The sequence below is a fragment of the Squalius cephalus genome (genome assembly GCF_949319135.1).
Source record: "Squalius cephalus genome assembly, chromosome: 25".
NCBI lineage: Eukaryota > Metazoa > Chordata > Actinopteri > Cypriniformes > Leuciscidae > Squalius > Squalius cephalus.
The window spans coordinates 30,314,436-30,336,154 of NC_137146.1; the positions used below are offsets into that span (position 1 = coordinate 30,314,436).

Consider the following 21,719-nt stretch of genomic DNA (forward strand, 5'->3'; position numbering starts at 1 on the left):
TACAGACGTAACCCAAGACGTTCCCTTTCGAGGGAACTCGCACTGAGTCATTAAAAACGACTCTTTGGGCAACGAATGCCCACTATGCCACGCACCGGAATGCCTGCCCTTGTGTGAAACTGTACCAGGCACAAGCTAGGGCGAGAGCACCCGCGCACCGGGCGTATTAGGGAGGTGCAGACTATAAAATCTGATAAAAGTGTGTGGGGTGGCCCAACCGGCTGCCTCACCGATCTCCTGGAGGGGCACCCTGAGTAGAGGGCCCTAGAGGACGCCATGCCTCTAGTGGAATGAGCCCTTACGGCCAAAGGTGAAGGCAGGTAGGCCGAGACAATAGCCTGTAAAATCCAGTTACTGATTGTTTGCTTGGATGCAGGGAGCCCCTTCTTAGGTGACCCAAAACACACTAACAGTTGGTCCGACCTCCTCCAAGAAGAGGACCTCTCAAGGTAAATACTCAGTGCTCTGACAGGACAAAGCACGTGGAGTCTCTCTTCTTCTGCCGACACATGTGGTGGAGGATGAAATGCCTGCAGGACGATAGACCTTGCCATGTTGGAAGGCACCTTGGGCACATAGCCAGGTCTCAGATGCAGGATGGCCTTAACTCCTCCCGGGGCAAACTCCAAGCAAGCTGGCAATACTGCTAGGGCTTGGAGATCTCCCAACCTCTTAAGCGAGGTAATGGCTAAGAGAAAGGCCATCTTAAACGTCAAGTCCTTAGGTGATGCCGACTGAAGTGGTTCGAAGGGGGCCAGGGATAACCCTTCAAGAACCACCGCCAGATCCCAGGCAGGAACTCTGGTCCTGGTTGTCGGTCTCATCCTCCATGTACCACGGAGAAAACGTATGACCAGCTGGTTCCTCCCCAGCGGCCCATCACTTAGTGGTGCATGGAAAGCTGCAATGGCAGCCATGTACACCTTAAGTGTGGAAGGGGTGAGACCAGCAGAGAAACGATCTTGAAGGAATTCCAGAACTGAAGCCACTGGGCAGTTAACTGGGTCTAACTCATGTTCTCTACACCAAGTGGAAAACACATTCCACTTTAGGCCATATAATCTCCTCGTGGAAGGAGCTCTGGCGCTACGTATGGTCTCGACCACTCCAGCTGATAGGCCAGCATCTAGGTACTGTACCCCCTCAGAGGCCAGACCCACAACTTCCACAGCTCTGGGCGAGGGTGGAATATCGTGCCCTCCGCCTGAGACAACAGATCCCTCCTCAGAGGAATCTGCCACGGGCGGACCTATCAGGAGTGCTATTATGTCTGAGAACCATACTCGGGACGGACCCTCTCCAGAACTCCTGGGAGCAGAGCGATAGGGGGAAAAGCGTACCATGGCATCCAACCCCGGTGGAGCTGGATGTGAAAGGGAAAACCGCAGTGGACAGTGGGACGTCTCTCGAGACGCAAACAGGTCCACTTTCATAGGTCCAAACCTCTGCCATATCAGCTCCACCACCTCTGGGTGAAGTCTCCATTCCCCGGGCCTCAGCCCCTGCCTCGACAGGATGTCTGCTCCCTGATTCTGAACCCCCGGGACATACATTGCTCTGATGGACAACAGCTTGCCCTGGGACCAGAGGAGAATCTGATGCGCCAGTCTAGAGGATCTGAGACCCCCCTGTCGATTCAGATAAGCGACCACCGACGTATTGTTTGACCTTATCAAGACATGGTAGTCTTTGATGTCTGGAAGGAAGCCCCTCAAAGCTCTGAACACAGCCAACATCTCTAGGCAATTTATATGCCAAGAGCGATGATGGTCCTGCCACAGACCCCTGGCAAAGCGGCCGTCCATGACCGCGCCCCAGCCCGTGAGGGAGGCATCTGTCGAAACTGATTTCCGGCGACATGACGCTCCTAACACTGGCCCTTAGGACAGGAACCAAGGTTTCTTCCATATTAATAGGGAACGAAGGCATCTGCGCGTGACCCTGATTGTACGGAACGGGTTTCCCCTTGGCTTTCAGCCACCACTGAAGGGGCCTCATGTGTAGAAGGCCCATTGGTATTATGTTGGATGCCGCTGCCATGAGGCCCAGCAGTCTTTGAAATTGCTTTACAGTGATGGCCTGGCCTAGCTTTATCCCGGACACCATGGCCAAGATGGACTCGATACGTGCGGGAGACATATGTGCCCGCACCGTAACCGAATTCCATACCACGCCCAGAAACGTAGTTTTCGCCTGAAGGACGTCCCTCGGGTCGCCCCTTCTGGCTAGCGGACTAGTGAGAGCGTTTCCTCTGTTGCCAAGAGTGCACACATTTCTTGAACTGCTCACTCGCCATTCTTTGCTTAGATACGTTTGACAAACAACACCAAATAAGACAGACAGAAAGCTAAAGCGTGTGTGTGTGCCAGTGTCTATTTATACTTCCGGGCAGGGGCGTAAATTTCATCTAAATGTTGGGGGGGACAATTAACATAACATTCCTCAAGAGCAATTTTTGAAGGGGACACCAATAATACAGGCAAAATTGTACTTTCTATGGATATGTGTATAGTACACAGAGGAAAGCCTTACTAGCCTACTATTATTAGTGTAGCTAGCATGGAGACCGTGCCATTATCTTTCTTCTCAAAGTTTCTCTCTGGTTCATTGAAAAAGCTGACTAAATTGACCAAAATTTTCTTCATTGGTGTGCGAAATTGACAAAAAATGATCTCTATATTTTCAGGGATTTTATCGATAACGATAATTAGACAATATTTTGCTGAGTGTGTTATTGTGCTGGTAACTTGGCATGTTTAGGACTGCCGAGGACAGTCGACTCCTAAAGTTTTTGATATTCTTCATATTCTGTGTGGTGGTCAGTTCACAGCAGTGACAGAAATCATTTTTCCAATAAGTTTCAATAGATTTTTACCTTCATTGGCATTTTTACCTTTATAATTGTATTTTTAAACGTAATGATATGCATGCATCCTCTTTTGTGTTAATTTCATACATTTAATAAAATTTAATTATAATAATAAGACACAATAGGGATGTGATTCAAATTAAATAAGTATCAACAAAATCTTTGCAGTGGAGAGGAAACACAGAAGCTGCATTTGAAATTACATTTAGATGCTTTTACATAGACATAAATGTTTTGTTTAAAACATAAAACGTTGAATATTGATATATAAAATGATTTAAAACATGAAAAGATACTTTAAATGTGAAATTAAAACCGCCAGTAGGTGGCAGCAATTTGTTGTTAATGAGTGAGTCATTGAGATTCAACTGATTCGTTCAAAAAGCTGATTCATAATTCAGTAAGGAAATACCTTGTGTGTTTCTCAGAGACGCAAATACAGCGCTGTGGCTTAGTTTTCAACTATTTTCGTTGGCGAAATAGAGTTAAAACAGGTAATGTATGGTGTCTAAAACAAAATTTTTAATTTATCAATTTATTAAATCACATTTATTATCATGTTAATATCTGGAGAAAAACTGCACTCTTTGTGTGATATTATATTAGATTATATTAAATGATATAAACTGACTCAGTGTGCGTATACACCATAGACTGTAAAAAAAAGGAAACGGTTTTAAACAATCTAGGTAAACGCACAGACTGTATAAAACAAGGTTATAATCGCCAACATAGCGAGGCGGACTACATCGGTGACAAAAGTACATTGGTTATCATAAAAAAATGTGTCATGATTCATTAATGACACAGCATAATCTGTAGGCCTATTTAAGAAAAAAATAATCACTTCATCCGAGGTTTAAAGTAAATAAAATAGCCTTGACTTACTGGATTTTCACAACTGAAAAACCTTGTTCTCTCACACTGTTTGTGATGAGGTAAAAGGGGAGCAGGCAGTGGACCAAAGCGCTGTGAGGCAAGGGAGGGGGACTCAAAATGTTAAAACGTTTTTTGGTTGTTGTCCCGTTTGCATTTGTTTTTGTTTTACTACTTAAACAATTATTTTAAGTATATATAATTATATTATTTACAATACAAATATTTTATTTATATTTTTAGGAGGGGACAACCCTCAGATAGGGGGGGTCCTGACCCCCCCCCCCCCCCGCGATTTCCGCCTATACTTCCGGGTATGCCGTCACATGTTATGTCATGACGTAATCACGTTAGCGTCATCATGCTAGCTGCATGTGTGTGTGTGAGAAAACACATGGAAGTCTGTGAACATTAAAACATCACACATCAAAAAATGTGAAAAGTTATCATTCCAAAACAATTATTGTGAGTTGGATGGCGCGATTGACCAATCAGGATCCAGCACTCCACAGAGCCGTGTGACGGGTCGCAGTAAATGCTGTGTTTTGTTGTAGACGAGCGAGTGTTACCTGGGAATGCGCTGAGGTCAGGGTTCTTGTTGCACCAGTCGGTGTCGCAGCACATGGGGAAGATGCCGGTGTCGTCTTTGGTGGAGGGCGCGCACACGAAGGGCCGGTCGCGCGGGATTAGCTCGGTGTCGCTAATGCACCAGCTCTGCTGAGTGGTGACGCTGCCCTGACGCGTGATGGACACGTAGCACAGCCCGTCCGTCGCACACGTGTGGTTCGGGCACCGGTGACAGTAGCACTGCAGGCCTGAGGACACACACACACACAAGAGGACAAACATTTAATTTAGTCAAACCTCCATTTAAAACTAAAGCTGATGAGATGAACATCTTTACACAACGGTTACGATGAAATGTCAGAAAGACATCAAATGTGTCCTTGCGTTCAAATGGAGTTAACAACAGAACAGCTGATTGGCCGACATGTGGCTTTTCACAACAACAACAAAAAAATAGATTATCAATTAATTTGCTATTTTTTAAGAATAATTATTCATCTTACCAAAACAATAAAAATTTTAAGTTTGAACTCAATGTGACCAAATTACAGATTTTCATATATCACACTGAATAGCACCACTTATTGAACAATCACTTAATACAGAATATATATATTTATTACATGGCTTCTAATGACTTCTAATGTAGAATGTTATTTCTTGATAACAGACGCTGCTAAGTATAACACACCGTTGCCATGGAAAACAGAGCGTTGCTATGGATGCAGGATTCTAACCGTAGAGACGGAACAGACTATTTTCTTTAGCGGAAGCAATACACTCGTTTTTAAATCAATATTTTGTGTCAAATTATTGATTTATTTGGTAGGTAGCCATGTAATAAGCGGATAATGTAGAGTGAGGCGGTTGTTATAGCGAATACACCCCTTCAGGATTCAAGCTCCGCCCCGCCTCGGGGTCCCGATCAGCCTGTCGGGGGGGTGTTCCCTATAACAACCGCCTCGCTCTACATTATCCCTTACTTATATATCAGGGATGCACAATAAATCTGCCACCATATCGGTATCGGCCGATATATGTTCATTTTAATAATGTATTATTTCCTTCAGCTGAGACGCTTCAGATGTGCACTGTTCAACATGATGGTTTAAAATAAATTGCTTGAAATATGATTGGAATCACTTTAAAAAAGAAAAATACAGTAAATGCAACATGTGTAGCGCAGGTCTGTCATATCGGCTACATAAAGTGATCATGAGAACATCATTATTGTGTGTTTGGGACATGGAGTTTAATGGTGAGACTTTTGTTTTTGTAATCAGGCTCACACACACACACACACACACACACACACACACACACAGACACACTCAGCCGTGAGACGCCAGTAATATCAGCCCACTGACAAGGTCACTGTGAGAAACTGTGGAGGTGGAAGGAAACTCACGAGAAGAGGACTGGAGGAAAACAAGCTCACAGTCCAGACCGCGCTCACACACACACACACACACACACACACACACACACACACACACACACACAGACACAGACACAGACACACTCACACAGACAGACACAGACACACAAAGACACACACAGACAGACACAGACAGACACAGACACAGACACACACACACACACACACACACACACACACACACACACACACACATACTCACACAGACAGACACAGACTCACACAGACAGACACAGACACACACACATACTCACACTCACACAGACACACTCACACTCACACAGACAGACACAGACAGACACAGACACACAAAGACACACACAGACAGACACAGACACACACACACACAGACAGACACACACACACACACACACACACACACACACACACACACACACACACACACACACACACACACAGACACACTCACACAGACACACTCACACTCACACAGACACACACAGACAGACACACAAAGACACACACAGACAGACACAGACAGACACAGACACACACACACACACACACACACACACACACACACACACACACACACACACACACACACACACACAGACACACACACACACACACACACACACACACACACACACACACACACACACACAAGGGCATGACTGTACCAGCTTATATCTTGGTTTCGGTTCAATAAAAACAGATAGCACAGCGGAACAACAGAAGCAGGAAAGTGGATCGTCAGTCGTAGAGTTCAAAGATGACAGAAACACCGAGTGTGTGATGAAGAGTGTGAAGAGTGTGAAGAGTGTGTGATGAAGAGTGTGTGATGAAGAGTGTGAAGAGTGTGATGAGTGTGTGATGAAGAGTGTGAAGAGTGTGATGAGTGTGTGATGAAGAGTGTGTGATGAAGAGTGTGTGATGAGTGTGTGATGAAGAGTGTGAAGAGTGTGTGATGAAGAGTGTGAAGAGTGTGTGATGATGAGTGTGAAGAGTGTGTGATGAAGAGTGTGATGAGTGTGAAGAGTGTGATGAAGAGTGTGAAGAGTGTGATGAGTGTGAAGAGTGTGTGATGAAGAGTGTGAAGAGTGTGATGAGTGTGAAGAGTGTGAAGAGTGTGTGATGATGAGTGTGAAGAGTGTGAAGAGTGTGAAGAGTGCGTGATGAAGAGTGTGAAGAGTGTGTGATGAAGAGTGTGAAGAGTGTGTGATGAAGAGTGTGAAGAGTGTGTGATGAAGAATGTGAAGAGTGTGAAGAGTGTGAAGAGTGTGTGATGAAGAGTGTGAAGAGTGTGTGATGAAGAGTGTGATGAAGAGTGTGTGATGAAGAGTGTGAAGAGTGTGTGATGAAGAGTGTGAAGAGTGTGTGATGAAGAGTGTGTGTGATGAAGAGTGTGTGATGATGAGTGTGTGATGAAGAGTGTGAAGAGTGTGATGAAGAGTGTGAAGAGTGTGTGATGAAGAGTGTGAAGAGTGTGTGATGAAGAGTGTGAAGAGTGTGTGATGAAGAGTGTGAAGAGTGTGTGATGATGAGTGTGAAGAGTGTGTGATGAAGAGTGTGTGATGATGAGTGTGAAGAGTGTGTGATGAGTGTGAAGAGTGTGATGGGTGTGAAGAGTGTGTGATGAAGAGTGTGAAGAGTGTGTGATGAAGAGTGTGTGATGATGAGTGTGAAGAGTGTGTGATGAAGAGTGTGAAGAGTGCGTGATGAAGAGTGTGAAGAGTGTGTGATGAAGAGTGTGAAGAGTGTGAAGAGTGTGTGATGAAGAGTGTGAAGAGTGTGTGATGATGAGTGTGAAGAGTGTGTGATGAAGAGTGTGTGATGAAGAGTGTGAAGAGTGTGTGATGAAGAGTGTGAAGAGTGTGTGATGATGAGTGTGAAGAGTGTGTGATGAAGAGTGTGTGATGAAGAGTGTGAAGAGTGTGATGAAGAGTGTGAAGAGTGTGTGATGAAGAGTGTGTGTGATGAAGAGTGTGAAGAGTGTGTGATGATGAGTGTGTGATGAAGAGTGTGAAGAGTGTGATGAAGAGTGTGAAGAGTGTGTGATGAAGAGTGTGAAGAGTGTGTGATGAAGAGTGTGTGATGAAGAGTGTGAAGAGTGTGATGAAGAGTGTGAAGAGTGTGTGATGAAGAGTGTGTGTGATGAAGAGTGTGAAGAGTGTGTGATGAAGAGTGTGTGATGAAGAGTGTGATGAAGAGTGTGAAGAGTGTGTGATGAAGACTGTGTGATGAAGAGTGTGAAGAGTGTGTGATGAAGAGTGTGAAGAGTGTGTGATGAAGAGTGTGAAGAGTGTGTGATGAAGAGTGTGTGAGGAATTCTGTAAAGTTGAGATGCTCTCGTCAAGAGGCGGGCCTGGAAAAAAGTGCTTCCATTTTGAGCGCGCCTGCATTTGAAATATAACTACATATATAAATAACTATATCGTGAAATATATCGTTACCGTGAAATAAAATTAGTCATACGGTGAAACAGAATTTTGGTCATACCGCCCTCCCCCACTGCAGTGTTTATTGTAAATGATTTATAGGTGCACATCATCATTACTGTGTTAATAATGTTGAATGAGAATAAGTTCCTCTTGCAGCATCTCTTCTCTTCTCTGATGACGAGGGCGGGGCAACCTGTCACTCACATGAGATCAGCCAATAGCAAACCACAACCATCCAGCCAGCCAATCAACTTCCCAAAGACACAATCAAGCCCCGCCCACATTTGCTCTTGTTCCACTCGGATATACGACACAATAGAGGAGAGAAGACCAGCACAACTTCCCTCTCATCACCAGTTTAAATAATCAAAAGTCCAATAATAAATCATCTCTACAGAAACAGTCTTTTTCTCAAATTAAATCTGAATTTTTTGGACTAACATATATACACTTTAATAAAACAGTGTTGGCATTGGATCTCGACATTCCTGCAAATATCCATGCGTCTCAAACACAAGGAATGTTGTGAAGCCTTGAAAGGGTTCTCAAACATCCTCATTAAAGTCAATAACTGCTGTGGCAGTGAATCCAACGGGATGACTACAAGCAATCGGGATAAAGTGGGAGATATGGATTGCCAGTATTGATGAAGGAAGAGAACCGGAGAACTGGAGCCACGCCCTCATGCAGATCGCCATGGTTACGGGCTCAGAGCGTCGCTAGGCAACAGGCAAACAATGCGCCGCGGTCGGTGCGGGATAATCCGGGGTTTCTCTCGGATCAACAGAGGAACAAAGATCTGGACTGATAAGCAGAAACAAAAAGCAAAGTCAGTGTTGTGAAAGGTCAGGAGTGTTTGCTGGGAGTCGGGATTATCCTCTGGGAACTGCAGTAAACCCAGAGCTGTGTGAACTGAAGCGGTGCGAACACAGGTATACATCACTGATCCCTGACGGGGGCTTTAAGTGCATGTGTGTGTCCCAGCAGTCCTCGGATGATCCCACTGAACATGATGGGCTTCATGTGGACCGGTCGTGTATCGATCATGCAGACTCTAATAAGAGATAAACTGCAGAAGAGTCAGAAATATTGGACACGCAAAATTAATGATTCACTTCCAGGTGTATATGTGTGCGGGAGCAGACTAGAGGAATTCCCACAATATTAGTCCATGTAAAGGTCAAATATGTTCATATACTAGCGCACATTACCAGTGTCACTACAGGATTTTGGGAAGTTTTGGTGGTAAAAAGATAGTTTGGTGATTATATTGTGGATTTTGTGTGTGGTAAATGTTAATATTGAATGTATTATCAATGTAAATATGTTTATTTTGTAATTAACATTGGTTAGGAGATATTACCTCGTCAATTTTGCATTTGCCTCCATTTCTTATCATCGAGGACCACGAAAGAAATCAGCCATGTGTGTGTGTGTGTGTGTGTGTGTGTGTGCGGGACACTTGCTGTTTTGTGAACTTGTCAAATAAATTAAAATCAAATAAGGCAACAGCTTTAGGCATTAATACTAAACAAAACTACAATATAAAACAAAATACACACACACACACAAAAAAAAACTACAAAAAGCAACCACAAAATAAAACAAAATTAAACAAAACAGCCATAAAATAAAAACAACAAAATAACAAAACAACCACGAAATAAAACAAAATGACTACAAAGTTAAACAAAACAACTAAATTAAACTAAAAAAAATAAAACAAAACATAAAAACAAAAACAGCAAATTAAATTTAAAAAAACACAAAATAAAATAAAACCACAAAATAAAACAAAACCGCCACGAAATAAAACAAAATTAAACGACAAAAATCAAAACACAGAAACAAAAAACAAAATTAAGCAAAACAACAAAATGAAAAACCACGAACACAAAGGCTCACGCTTCAATTTGTGAAATATCTATTTAGCGAATTGCCTGATAGACCTCCTCCTCGTGCGAGCGGAAAAACGTTTTTGCGATAAATGGGAGTTTTTGCGAAATTGACGTGTTTCCATTGGGCGTATTTTCAACTTGCGTAATGTGAAGGGTGATGTAAACGCGTCTCCGGTTAGAGAGTGATGAAGTACGGCGTGATGATGAGGAGGAACGGTGTGTGTTTGCGGTAGGGTTGGGGTTTGATTAGGGTCAGCTGACTGAAATGATGCATTATCTGTTATTACTACATGTAACGTAACAGGCTCTACACTGAAGTCTGAGTTTTAGCGTGTATTTAGTTTACGGCCAGGAAGCGCAGAGCAACACTCGAGTGCATCGATCAGGGTTAGACTGTTGAGCAGCTCTTCCATGAGCGTATCTGGCAAACAGGACGAGGGTTAGCTATCACGCTCCTGTAACACAGACGAGCTCTCAGACGACAGCTCGACGCTCCTGCGTGTGGACTGGCGTTCTCCCAGAGTCGCTTCTCTTTGTCTCTGAACTACAGCACTCTTGTTTCCGCAGGAGAGAAACACAGACGCAGGTAAACAGCTCACACACACACACACACACACACACACACACACACACACACACACACACACACACACACACACACACACACACACACATCCATATTCATGTGTGTTTAACCAGCGAAGACACTGGCTGATTCATGAGGTGTGTGTGTTTACAGCACCACAGGTCGCTCAAGGCTGGCCAACACGACTCTCAGAGTGTGTGTTTTCCAGAGCGAGGACAGTGTGTGCTGGAACACATCTTCCCTGACGACACACACACACACACACACACACACACACCGCTGTTTAGTCTAGTGGAAATACACTGAAGGTTTGCTTGGACTCGAGGTTATCCAGTCTAGATCCCAACGGAGAGGGAAAACAGGACAACCCGAGCATTACTACACACATTACTACACACATTAACTACACACATTACTACACACATTAACTACACACATTACTACACACATTACTACACACATTACTACACACATTAACTACACACATTACTACACACATTAACTACACACATTACTACACACACATTACTACACACATTAACTACACACATTACTACACACACATTAACTACACACATTACTACACACATTACTACACACATTACTACACACATTAACTACACACATTACTACACACATTACTACACACACATTACTACACACATTACCTACACACATTACCTACACACATTACTACACACATTACTACACACATTACTACACACACATTACTACACACACACACACACACACACACACACACACACACACACCGCTGTTTAGTCTAGTGGAAATACACTGAAGGTTTGCTTGGACTCGAGGTTATCCAGTCTAGATCCCAACGGAGAGGGAAAACAGGACAACCCGAGCATTACTACACACATTACTACACACATTACTACACACATTAACTACACACATTACTACACACATTAACTACACACATTACTACACACATTACTACACACACATTACTACACACATTAACTACACACATTACTACACACACATTAACTACACACATTACTACACACATTACTACACACATTACTACACACATTAACTACACACATTACTACACACATTACTACACACACATTACTACACACATTACCTACACACATTACTACACACATTAACTACACACATTACTACACACATTACTACACACACATTACTACACACACATTACTACACACATTACCTACACACATTACCTACACACATTAACTACACACATTACTACACACATTACTACACACATTAACTACACACATTACTACACACACATTACTACACACATTACTACACACATTACCTACACACATTACTACACACATTAACTACACACATTACTACACACATTACTACACACATTAACTACACACATTACTACACACACATTACTACACACATTACCTACACACATTACTACACACATTACTACACACATTAACTACACACATTACTACACACATTACTACACACATTACTACACACATTAACTACACACATTACTACACACATTAACTACACACATTACTACACACATTACTACACACACATTACTACACACATTAACTACACACATTACTACACACACATTAACTACACACATTACTACACACATTACTACACACATTACCTACACACATTACCTACACACATTACTACACACATTAACTACACACATTACTACACACATTACTACACACATTACTACACACACATTACTACACACATTACCTACACACATTACCTACACACATTAACTACACACATTACTACACACATTACTACACACATTAACTACACACATTACTACACACACATTACTACACACATTACTTCACACATTACCTACACACATTACTACACACATTAACTACACACATTACTACACACATTACTACACACATTAACTACACACATTACTACACACACATTACTACACACATTACCTACACACATTACTACACACATTACTACACACACATTACTACACACATTACCTACACACATTACTACACACATTACCTACACACATTACTACACACATTAACTTCACACATTACTACACACATTACCTACACACATTAACTACACACATTACTACACACATTAACTACACACATTACCTACACACATTACCTACACACATTAACTACACACATTACCTCACACACTACTACACACATTACCTACACACATTACTACACACATTACCTACACACATTACCTACACACATTAACTACACACATTACCTCACACACTACTACACACATTACCTACACACATTACTACACACATTAACTACACACATTACTACACACATTACCTACACACATTACTACACACATTACTACACACATTAACTACACACATTACTACACACATTACTACACACATTACTACACACATTACTACACACATTAACTACACACATTACTACACACATTAACTACACACATTAACTACACACATTACTACACACATTACTACACACATTAACTACACACATTACTACACACATTACTACACACATTACTACACACATTACTACACACATTACCTACACACATTAACTACACACATTACCTACACACATTAACTACACACATTACTACACACATTAACTACACACATTAACTACACACATTACTACACACATTACTACACACATTACTACACACATTAACTACACACATTACTACACACATTACTACACACATTACCTACACACATTAACTACACACATTAACTACACACATTAACTACACACATTACTACACACATTACTACACACATTAACTACACACATTACTACACACATTACCTACACACATTACTACACACATTAACTACACACATTACTACACACATTACTACACACACATTACTACACACATTAACTACACACATTACTACACACATTACTACAGTTAGATCGATCACAGTTACAGTACTGTGCAAAAGTCTTAGGCATGTTAATTGCCTTAAAAGCATGTGATTGGTGGTTGTCAGTGTATTACAATAGAACAAAACTGACATTAGTACTTCAATAGATCGGTAAATGAACATTATATCAGATAATGAAATATATTTTTGTTTTACTGTAAATTAAGATAAATCTGTAAAACCTAAAATGCTGCTATCCGTATTTTTTACGGTAAATTCCTGGCAACCACAGCTACCAGTTTTTTACCTGACATCTGATCTGACATGAGATTCTTATCAGTTCTTCACTTTAGAATTTTGCCCAAATCTAACATGGATTAGAAAAGCAAATGTGGTCATTCGTGAATGTGTTTTGACCAAGCGGAACCTTCCGGTCTCTCTCTTAAACTCCAACACTGAAGTGAGTTAAACTGCAGTTCATCCACTGGCCACTAGAGACTCCGTCCCATAGACCCGCATGTTAAAATGGCCAACTTTACAGCAGGAAAACACATGTTTACAGTCTGGGGCTAAAACTGGTTTTGGTCTATAGAGCTGATGTTGCCCTTCATGACGACTGTGAGGGGGGGGGGTTATTTTATAACTCATCCGTTTAAATTATATTAAGCCGTCAAGTTGTGCATAATTAAGGGCGTGGCCACTTGAGTGACAGGTGGATTGCGCTGATGCTAGCCGTTTGTCTGCTAGCATTAGCGTCACGGCACCTCAGTGCGGCCAAGATGGCGACGGCCGGCTCCGCCCACTTTGGCCTTCAGAAACACTACGGGTGACGTCACACACACTACGCCCAGTGTTTTACACAGTCTATGATTCTGACTTTACAGACAATGTTTTCAGTAAAAAGGCAGTGTAATGTTCTCCTCTGAGCAGCGCCTGTAGTTCCCTCCACCACCCTTCACCCGATGTCTTCTCCGTCAGATCCGAGAGGATCTCTGCACTGCTGTGACGGAGGAGAGAGAGGGAAGTGTGTGTAAACACTGACTCAGTGTTTGTCCTGCTGCTCTGAACACGTCTGAATCTGCGGCTCACAGACACAAAGCCGAGACTCTTCTGGGACGGTCGGCTGCCGGAAAACCACTCGCTCCACCACAACAAAACCAGCCGCCGAACTCCGGATTCTGGATCCGCTTTGCTGTGAATGTGCAGTTTATTAAAACAAAGACGTTTGAGTATTACAATAACTGTGTGGCGATGACACTGAGATTGTTTGCTGAACTCCCACCAACCCTAACACACACTACACTGTGAAAACCCTGCAGTTTCAGCTCTGGCTTCTGATTGGTCCACAGCATTACTATCCCATGATGCCACAGGACTCCACTCATCCCTTCTAAGGTCATTATTCAATAGTTGATCCATCTCTAAAATCTAATGAGAAAATTCATTTTGAAACAAACAGAACTTAATTTTAGATTATTTTATATTACTGAATTATATTTACAATACACACCATGCAGAAGACACCACTAATGACCTACATGTCAGAAATACTGTTCAATTGGATTATTATTAAATGCAATTTTTTTTTAAACATTATAATTTTTCTATCTGTACTCTTAAGAGGTTTTTTTTTTACTTTTAAACAAGGCTTTATCAAAACAACATTTATGTGAATTTCTTAGAAATGTTTTTTGTGTTTTCTAACAATACAATTTCCTGCAGTTCTGCATATAGTTTGCTATGTCACTTTAAATGCATTTCAAATGTAATTGGAGTTTGAAGAGCTCAGTCTCAGCTGCATGCCTGTGAGAGCGTGACTGTGACATCACTGAAGCGGTTCAGTCACGCGGGTCGGACTGATTCAGTGAACGATTCAAACCAGCGACTCATTATTCATTCACACTTATTCATTATAAAACAGTTCGCCTCAGTGCTGCTGAATCAGCTGAGTCTGACAGATTCACACACACACACACACACACGCACACACGCACACACACACACACACACACGCACACACATCACTTTATCAGCGGTGATGTCTTGATCACAGAGCCGGCTCAACACCACAGGTCTTAAACAAGTGCGTTTGCTTCTCACACAATCTATTTCTGTACAGTAGTTTGATGACACTCCTTCTCCAGCGCTGCCTTCCCTTCTGTCAGAGAGAGAACAAGACTCTGTGAGGAGACAGCGATGCTGGACTAGATCTGAACACATGATGATGATGAAGATGAAGATTGCGGACACCTTCCTGGACGAACCCTGTTTGACTGTAACACACACACTCCTGCTGTCTCCGGCGGACTGTAACACACACACACACTCCTGCTGTCTCCGGCGGACTGTAACACACACACACACACTCCTGCTGTCTCCGGCGGACTGTAACACACACACTCCTGCTGTCTCCGGCGGACTGTAACACTCACACTCCTGCTGTCTCCGGCGGACTGTAACACACACACTCCTGCTGTCTCCGGCGGACTGTAACACACACACTCCTGCTGTCTCCGGCGGACTGTAACACACACACTCCTGCTGTCTCCGGCGGACTGTAACACTCACACTCCTGCTGTCTCCGGCGGACTGTAACACACACACTCCTGCTGTCTCCGGCGGACTGTAACACACACACACTCCTGCTGTCTCCAGCGGACTGTAACACACACACTCCTGCTGTCTCCGGCGGACTGTAACACACTCACTCCTGCTGTCTCTTGCGGACTGTAACACACACACTCCTGCTGTCTCCGGCGGACTGTAACACACTCACTCCTGCTGTCTCCGGCGGACTGTAACACACACACTCCTGCTGTCTCCGGCGGACTGTAACACACACACACTCCTGCTGTCTCCAGCGGACTGTAACACACACACTCCTGCTGTCTCCGGCGGACTGTAACACACTCACTCCTGCTGTCTCTTGCGGACTGTAACACACACACTCCTGCTGTCTCTGGCGGACTGTAACACACACACTCCTGCTGTCTCTGGCGGACTGTAACACACTCACTCCTGCTGTCTCTGGCGGACTGTAACACACTCACTCCTGCTGTCTCCGGCGGACTGTAACACACACACTCCTGCTGTCTCTGGCGGACTGTAACACACTCACTCCTGCTGTCTCTTGCGGACTGTAACACACACACTCCTGCTGTCTCCGGCGGACTGTAACACACTCACTCCTGCTGTCTCTGGCGGACTGTAACACACACACTCCTGCTGTCTCCGGCGGACTGTAACACACACACTCCTGCTGTCTCTGGCGGACTGTAACACACACACTCCTGCTGTCTCCGGTGGACTGTAACACACACACTCCTGCTGTCTCCGGCGGACTGTAACACACACACTCCTGCTGTCTCCGGTGGACTGTAACACACACACTCCTGCTGTCTCTGGCGGACTGTAACACACACACTCCTGCTGTCTCCGGTGGACTGTAACACTCACACTCCTGCTGTCTCTGGCGGACTGTAACACACACACTCCTGCTGTCTCCGGCGGACTGTAACACACACACTCCTGCTGTCTCTGGCGGACTGTAACACACACACTCCTGCTGTCTCCGGCGGACTGTAACACACTCACTCCTGCTGTCTCCGGCGGACTGTAACACACACACTCCTGCTGTCTCCGGCGGACTGTAACACACTCACTCCTGCTGTCTCCGGCGGACTGTAACACACACACTCCTGCTGTCTCCGGCGGACTGTAACACACTCACTCCTGCTGTCTCTGGCGGACTGTAACACACACACTCCTGCTGTCTCTGGCGGACTGTAACACACTCACTCCTGCTGTCTCTGGCGGACTGTAACACACACACTCCTGCTGTCTCTGGCGGACTGTAACACACTCACTCCTGCTGTCTCCGGCGGACTGTAACACACACACACACTCCTGCTGTCTCCGGCGGACTGTAACACTCACACTCCTGCTGTCTCCGGCGGACTGTAACACACACACTCTGGCGGACTGTAACACACTCACTCCTGCTGTCTCTGGCGGACTGTAACACACACACTCCTGCTGTCTCTGGCGGACTGTAACACACTCACTCCTGCTGTCTCTGGCGGACTGTAACACACACACTCCTGCTGTCTCTGGCGGACTGTAACACACTCACTCCTGCTGTCTCCGGCGGACTGTAACACTCACACTCCTGCTGTCTCCGGCGGACTGTAACACACACACTCTGGCGGACTGTAACACACTCACTCCTGCTGTCTCTTGCGGACTGTAACACTCACACACTCCTGCTGTCTCCGGCGGACTGTAACACACACACTCCTGCTGTCTCCGGCGGACTGTAACACACACACTCTGGCGGACTGTAACACACACACTCCTGCTGTCTCTGGCGGACTGTAACACACACACTCCTGCTGTCTCTGGCGGACTGTAACACACACACTCCTGCTGTCTCTGGCGGACTGTAACACACACACTCCTGCTGTCTCTGGCGGACTGTAACACACTCACTCCTGCTGTCTCTTGCGGACTGTAACACACACACTCCTGCTGTCTCCGGCGGACTGTAACACACACACTCCTGCTGTCTCCGGCGGACTGTAACACTCACACACTCCTGCTGTCTCCGGCGGACTGTAACACACTCACTCCTGCTGTCTCCGGCGGACTGTAACACACTCACTCCTGCTGTCTCCGGCGGACTGTAACACACTCACTCCTGCTGTCTCCGGCGGACTGTAACACACACACTCCTGCTGTCTCCGGCGGACTGTAACACACTCACTCCTGCTGTCGCCGGCGGACTGTAACACACACACTCCTGCTGTCTCCGGCGGACTGTAACACACACACTCCTGCTGTCTCTGGCGGACTGTAACACACACACTCCTGCTGTCTCTGGCGGACTGTAACACACACACTCCTGCTGTCTCTGGCGGACTGTAACACACTCACTCCTGCTGTCTCCGGCGGACTGTAACACACACACACACACACTCCTGCTGTCTCCGGCGGACTGTAACACTCACACACTCCTGCTGTCTCCGGCGGACTGTAACACACACACTCCTGCTGTCTCCGGCGGACTGTAACACACACACTCCTGCTGTCTCCGGCGGACTGTAACACACACACTCCTGCTGTCTCTGGCGGACTGTAACACACACACTCCTGCTGTCTCTGGCGGACTGTAACACACTCACTCCTGCTGTCTCCGGCGGACTGTAACACACACACACACACTCCTGCTGTCTCCGGCGGACTGTAACACTCACACACTCCTGCTGTCTCCGGCGGACTGTAACACACACACTCCTGCTGTCTCCGGCAGACTGTAACACACACACTCCTGCTGTCTCCGGCAGACTGTAACACACACACTCCTGCTGTCTCCGGCGGACTGTAACACACACTCCTGCTGTCTCCGGCGGACTGTAACACACTCACTCCTGCTGTCTCCGGCGGACTGTAACACACTCACTCCTGCTGTCTCCGGCGGACTGTAACACACACACTCCTGCTGTCTCCGGCGGACTGTAACACACTCACTCCTGCTGTCTCCGGCGGACTGTAACACACACACTCCTGCTGTCGCCGGCGGACTGTAACACACACACTCCTGCTGTCTCCGGCGGACTGTAACACACACACTCCTGCTGTCTCCGGCGGACTGTAACACACTCACTCCTGCTGTCGCCGGCGGACTGTAACACACACACTCCTGCTGTCTCCGGCGGACTGTAACACACTCACTCCTGCTGTCTCCGGCGGACTGTAACACACACACTCCTGCTGTCTCCGGCGGACTGTAACACACACACTCCTGCTGTCTCCGGCGGACTGTAACACTCCTGCTGTCTCCGGCGGACTGTAACACACACACTCCTGCTGTCTCCGGCGGACTGTAACACACACACTCCTGCTGTCTCCGGCGGACTGTAACACACTCACTCCTGCTGTCTCCGGAGGACTGTAACACACACACTCCTGCTGTCTCCGGCGGACTGTAACACACACACTCCTGCTGTCTCCGGCGGACTGTAACACACACACTCTGGCGGACTGTAACACACACACTCCTGCTGTCTCCGGCGGACTGTAACACACACACTCCTGCTGTCTCCGGCGGACTGTAACACACTCACTCCTGCTGTCTCCGGCGGACTGTAACACACTCACTCCTGCTGTCTCCGGCGGACTGTAACACACTCACTCCTGCTGTCTCCGGCGGACTGTAACACACACACTCCTGCTGTCTCCGGCGGACTGTAACACACACACTCCTGCTGTCTCCGGCGGACTGTAACACACTCACTCCTGCTGTCTCCGGCGGACTGTAACACACTCACTCCTGCTGTCTCCGGCGGACTGTAACACACACACTCCTGCTGTCTCCGGCGGACTGTAACACACTCACTCCTGCTGTCTCCGGCGGACTGTAACACACACACTCCTGCTGTCTCCGGCGGACTGTAACACACTCACTCCTGCTGTCTCCGGCGGACTGTAACACACACACTCCTGCTGTCTCCGGCGGACTGTAACACACACACTCCTGCTGTCTCCGGCGGACTGTAACACACACTCCTGCTGTCTCCGGCGGACTGTAACACACACACTCCTGCTGTCTCCGGCGGACTGTAACACTCACACACACTCCTGCTGTCTCCGGCGGACTGTAACACACACACTCCTGCTGTCTCCGGCGGACTGTAACACTCACACACTCCTGCTGTCTCCGGCGGACTGTAACACACACACTCCTGCTGTCTCCGGCGGACTGTAACACACACACACTCCTGCTGTCTCCGGCGGACTGTAACACACACACTCCTGCTGTCTCCGGCGGACTGTAACACACACACTCCTGCTGTCTCCGGCGGACTGTAACACACACACTCCTGCTGTCTCCGGCGGACTGTAACACACACACTCCTGCTGTCTCCGGCGGACTGTAACACTCACACACTCCTGCTGTCTCCGGCGGACTGTAACACACACACTCCTGCTGTCTCCGGCGGACTGTAACACACACACACACACACACACTCCTGCTGTCTCCGGCGGACTGTAACACTCACACACTCCTGCTGTCTCCGGCGGACTGTAACACACACACTCCTGTAACACACACACTCCTGCTGTCTCCGGCGGACTGTAACACACACACTCCTGCTGTCTCCGGCGGACTGTAACACACACACTCTGGCGGACTGTAACACACACACTCCTGCTGTCTCTGGCGGACTGTAACACACACACTCCTGCTGTCTCTGGCGGACTGTAACACTCACACTCCTGCTGTCTCCGGCGGACTGTAACACACACACTCCTGCTGTCTCCGGTGGACTGTAACACACACACTCCTGCTGTCTCTGGCGGACTGTAACACACACACTCCTGCTGTCTCCGGCGGACTGTAACACACACACACACTCCTGCTGTCTCCGGCGGACTGTAACACACACACTCCTGCTGTCTCCGGCGGACTGTAACACACACACTCCTGCTGTCTCTGGCGGACTGTAACACTCACACTCCTGCTGTCTCCGGCGGACTGTAACACACACACTCCTGCTGTCTCCGGTGGACTGTAACACACACACTCCTGCTGTCTCCGGCAGACTGTAACACACACACTCCTGCTGTCTCCGGCGGACTGTAACACACACACTCCTGCTGTCTCTGGCGGACTGTAACACTCACACTCCTGCTGTCTCTGGCGGACTGTAACACTCACACTCCTGCTGTCTCCGGCGGACTGTAACACACACACTCCTGCTGTCTCCGGTGGACTGTAACACACACACTCCTGCTGTCTCTGGCGGACTGTAACGGACTGTAACACACACACTCCTGCTGTCTCCGGCGGACTGTAACACACACACTCCTGCTGTCTCCGGCGGACTGTAACACACACACTCCTGCTGTCTCTGGCGGACTGTAACACTCACACTCCTGCTGTCTCTGGCGGACTGTAACACTCACACTCCTGCTGTCTCCGGCGGACTGTAACACACACACTCCTGCTGTCTCCGGTGGACTGTAACACTCACACTCCTGCTGTCTCTGGCGGACTGTAACACACACACTCCTGCTGTCTCCGGCGGACTGTAACACACACACTCCTGTAACACACACACTCCTGCTGTCTCCGGTGGACTGTAACACTCACACTCCTGCTGTCTCTGGCGGACTGTAACA

At 46.4% G+C, this 21,719-nt stretch overlaps 1 protein-coding gene across 1 annotated transcript in view; it reads right to left on the reverse strand.

Moving 5' to 3' along the window:
• tgfbr1b (transforming growth factor, beta receptor 1 b) overlaps positions 1-21,719 on the reverse strand; it is a 69,102-nt gene that overhangs the window by 30,498 nt on the left and 16,885 nt on the right. Inside the window, exon 2 of the mRNA XM_079863173.1 lies at positions 4,315-4,560. Within this exon, the coding sequence (XP_079719299.1) occupies positions 4,315-4,560 (246 nt within the window). The remainder of the gene's footprint in view (positions 1-4,314; positions 4,561-21,719) is intronic.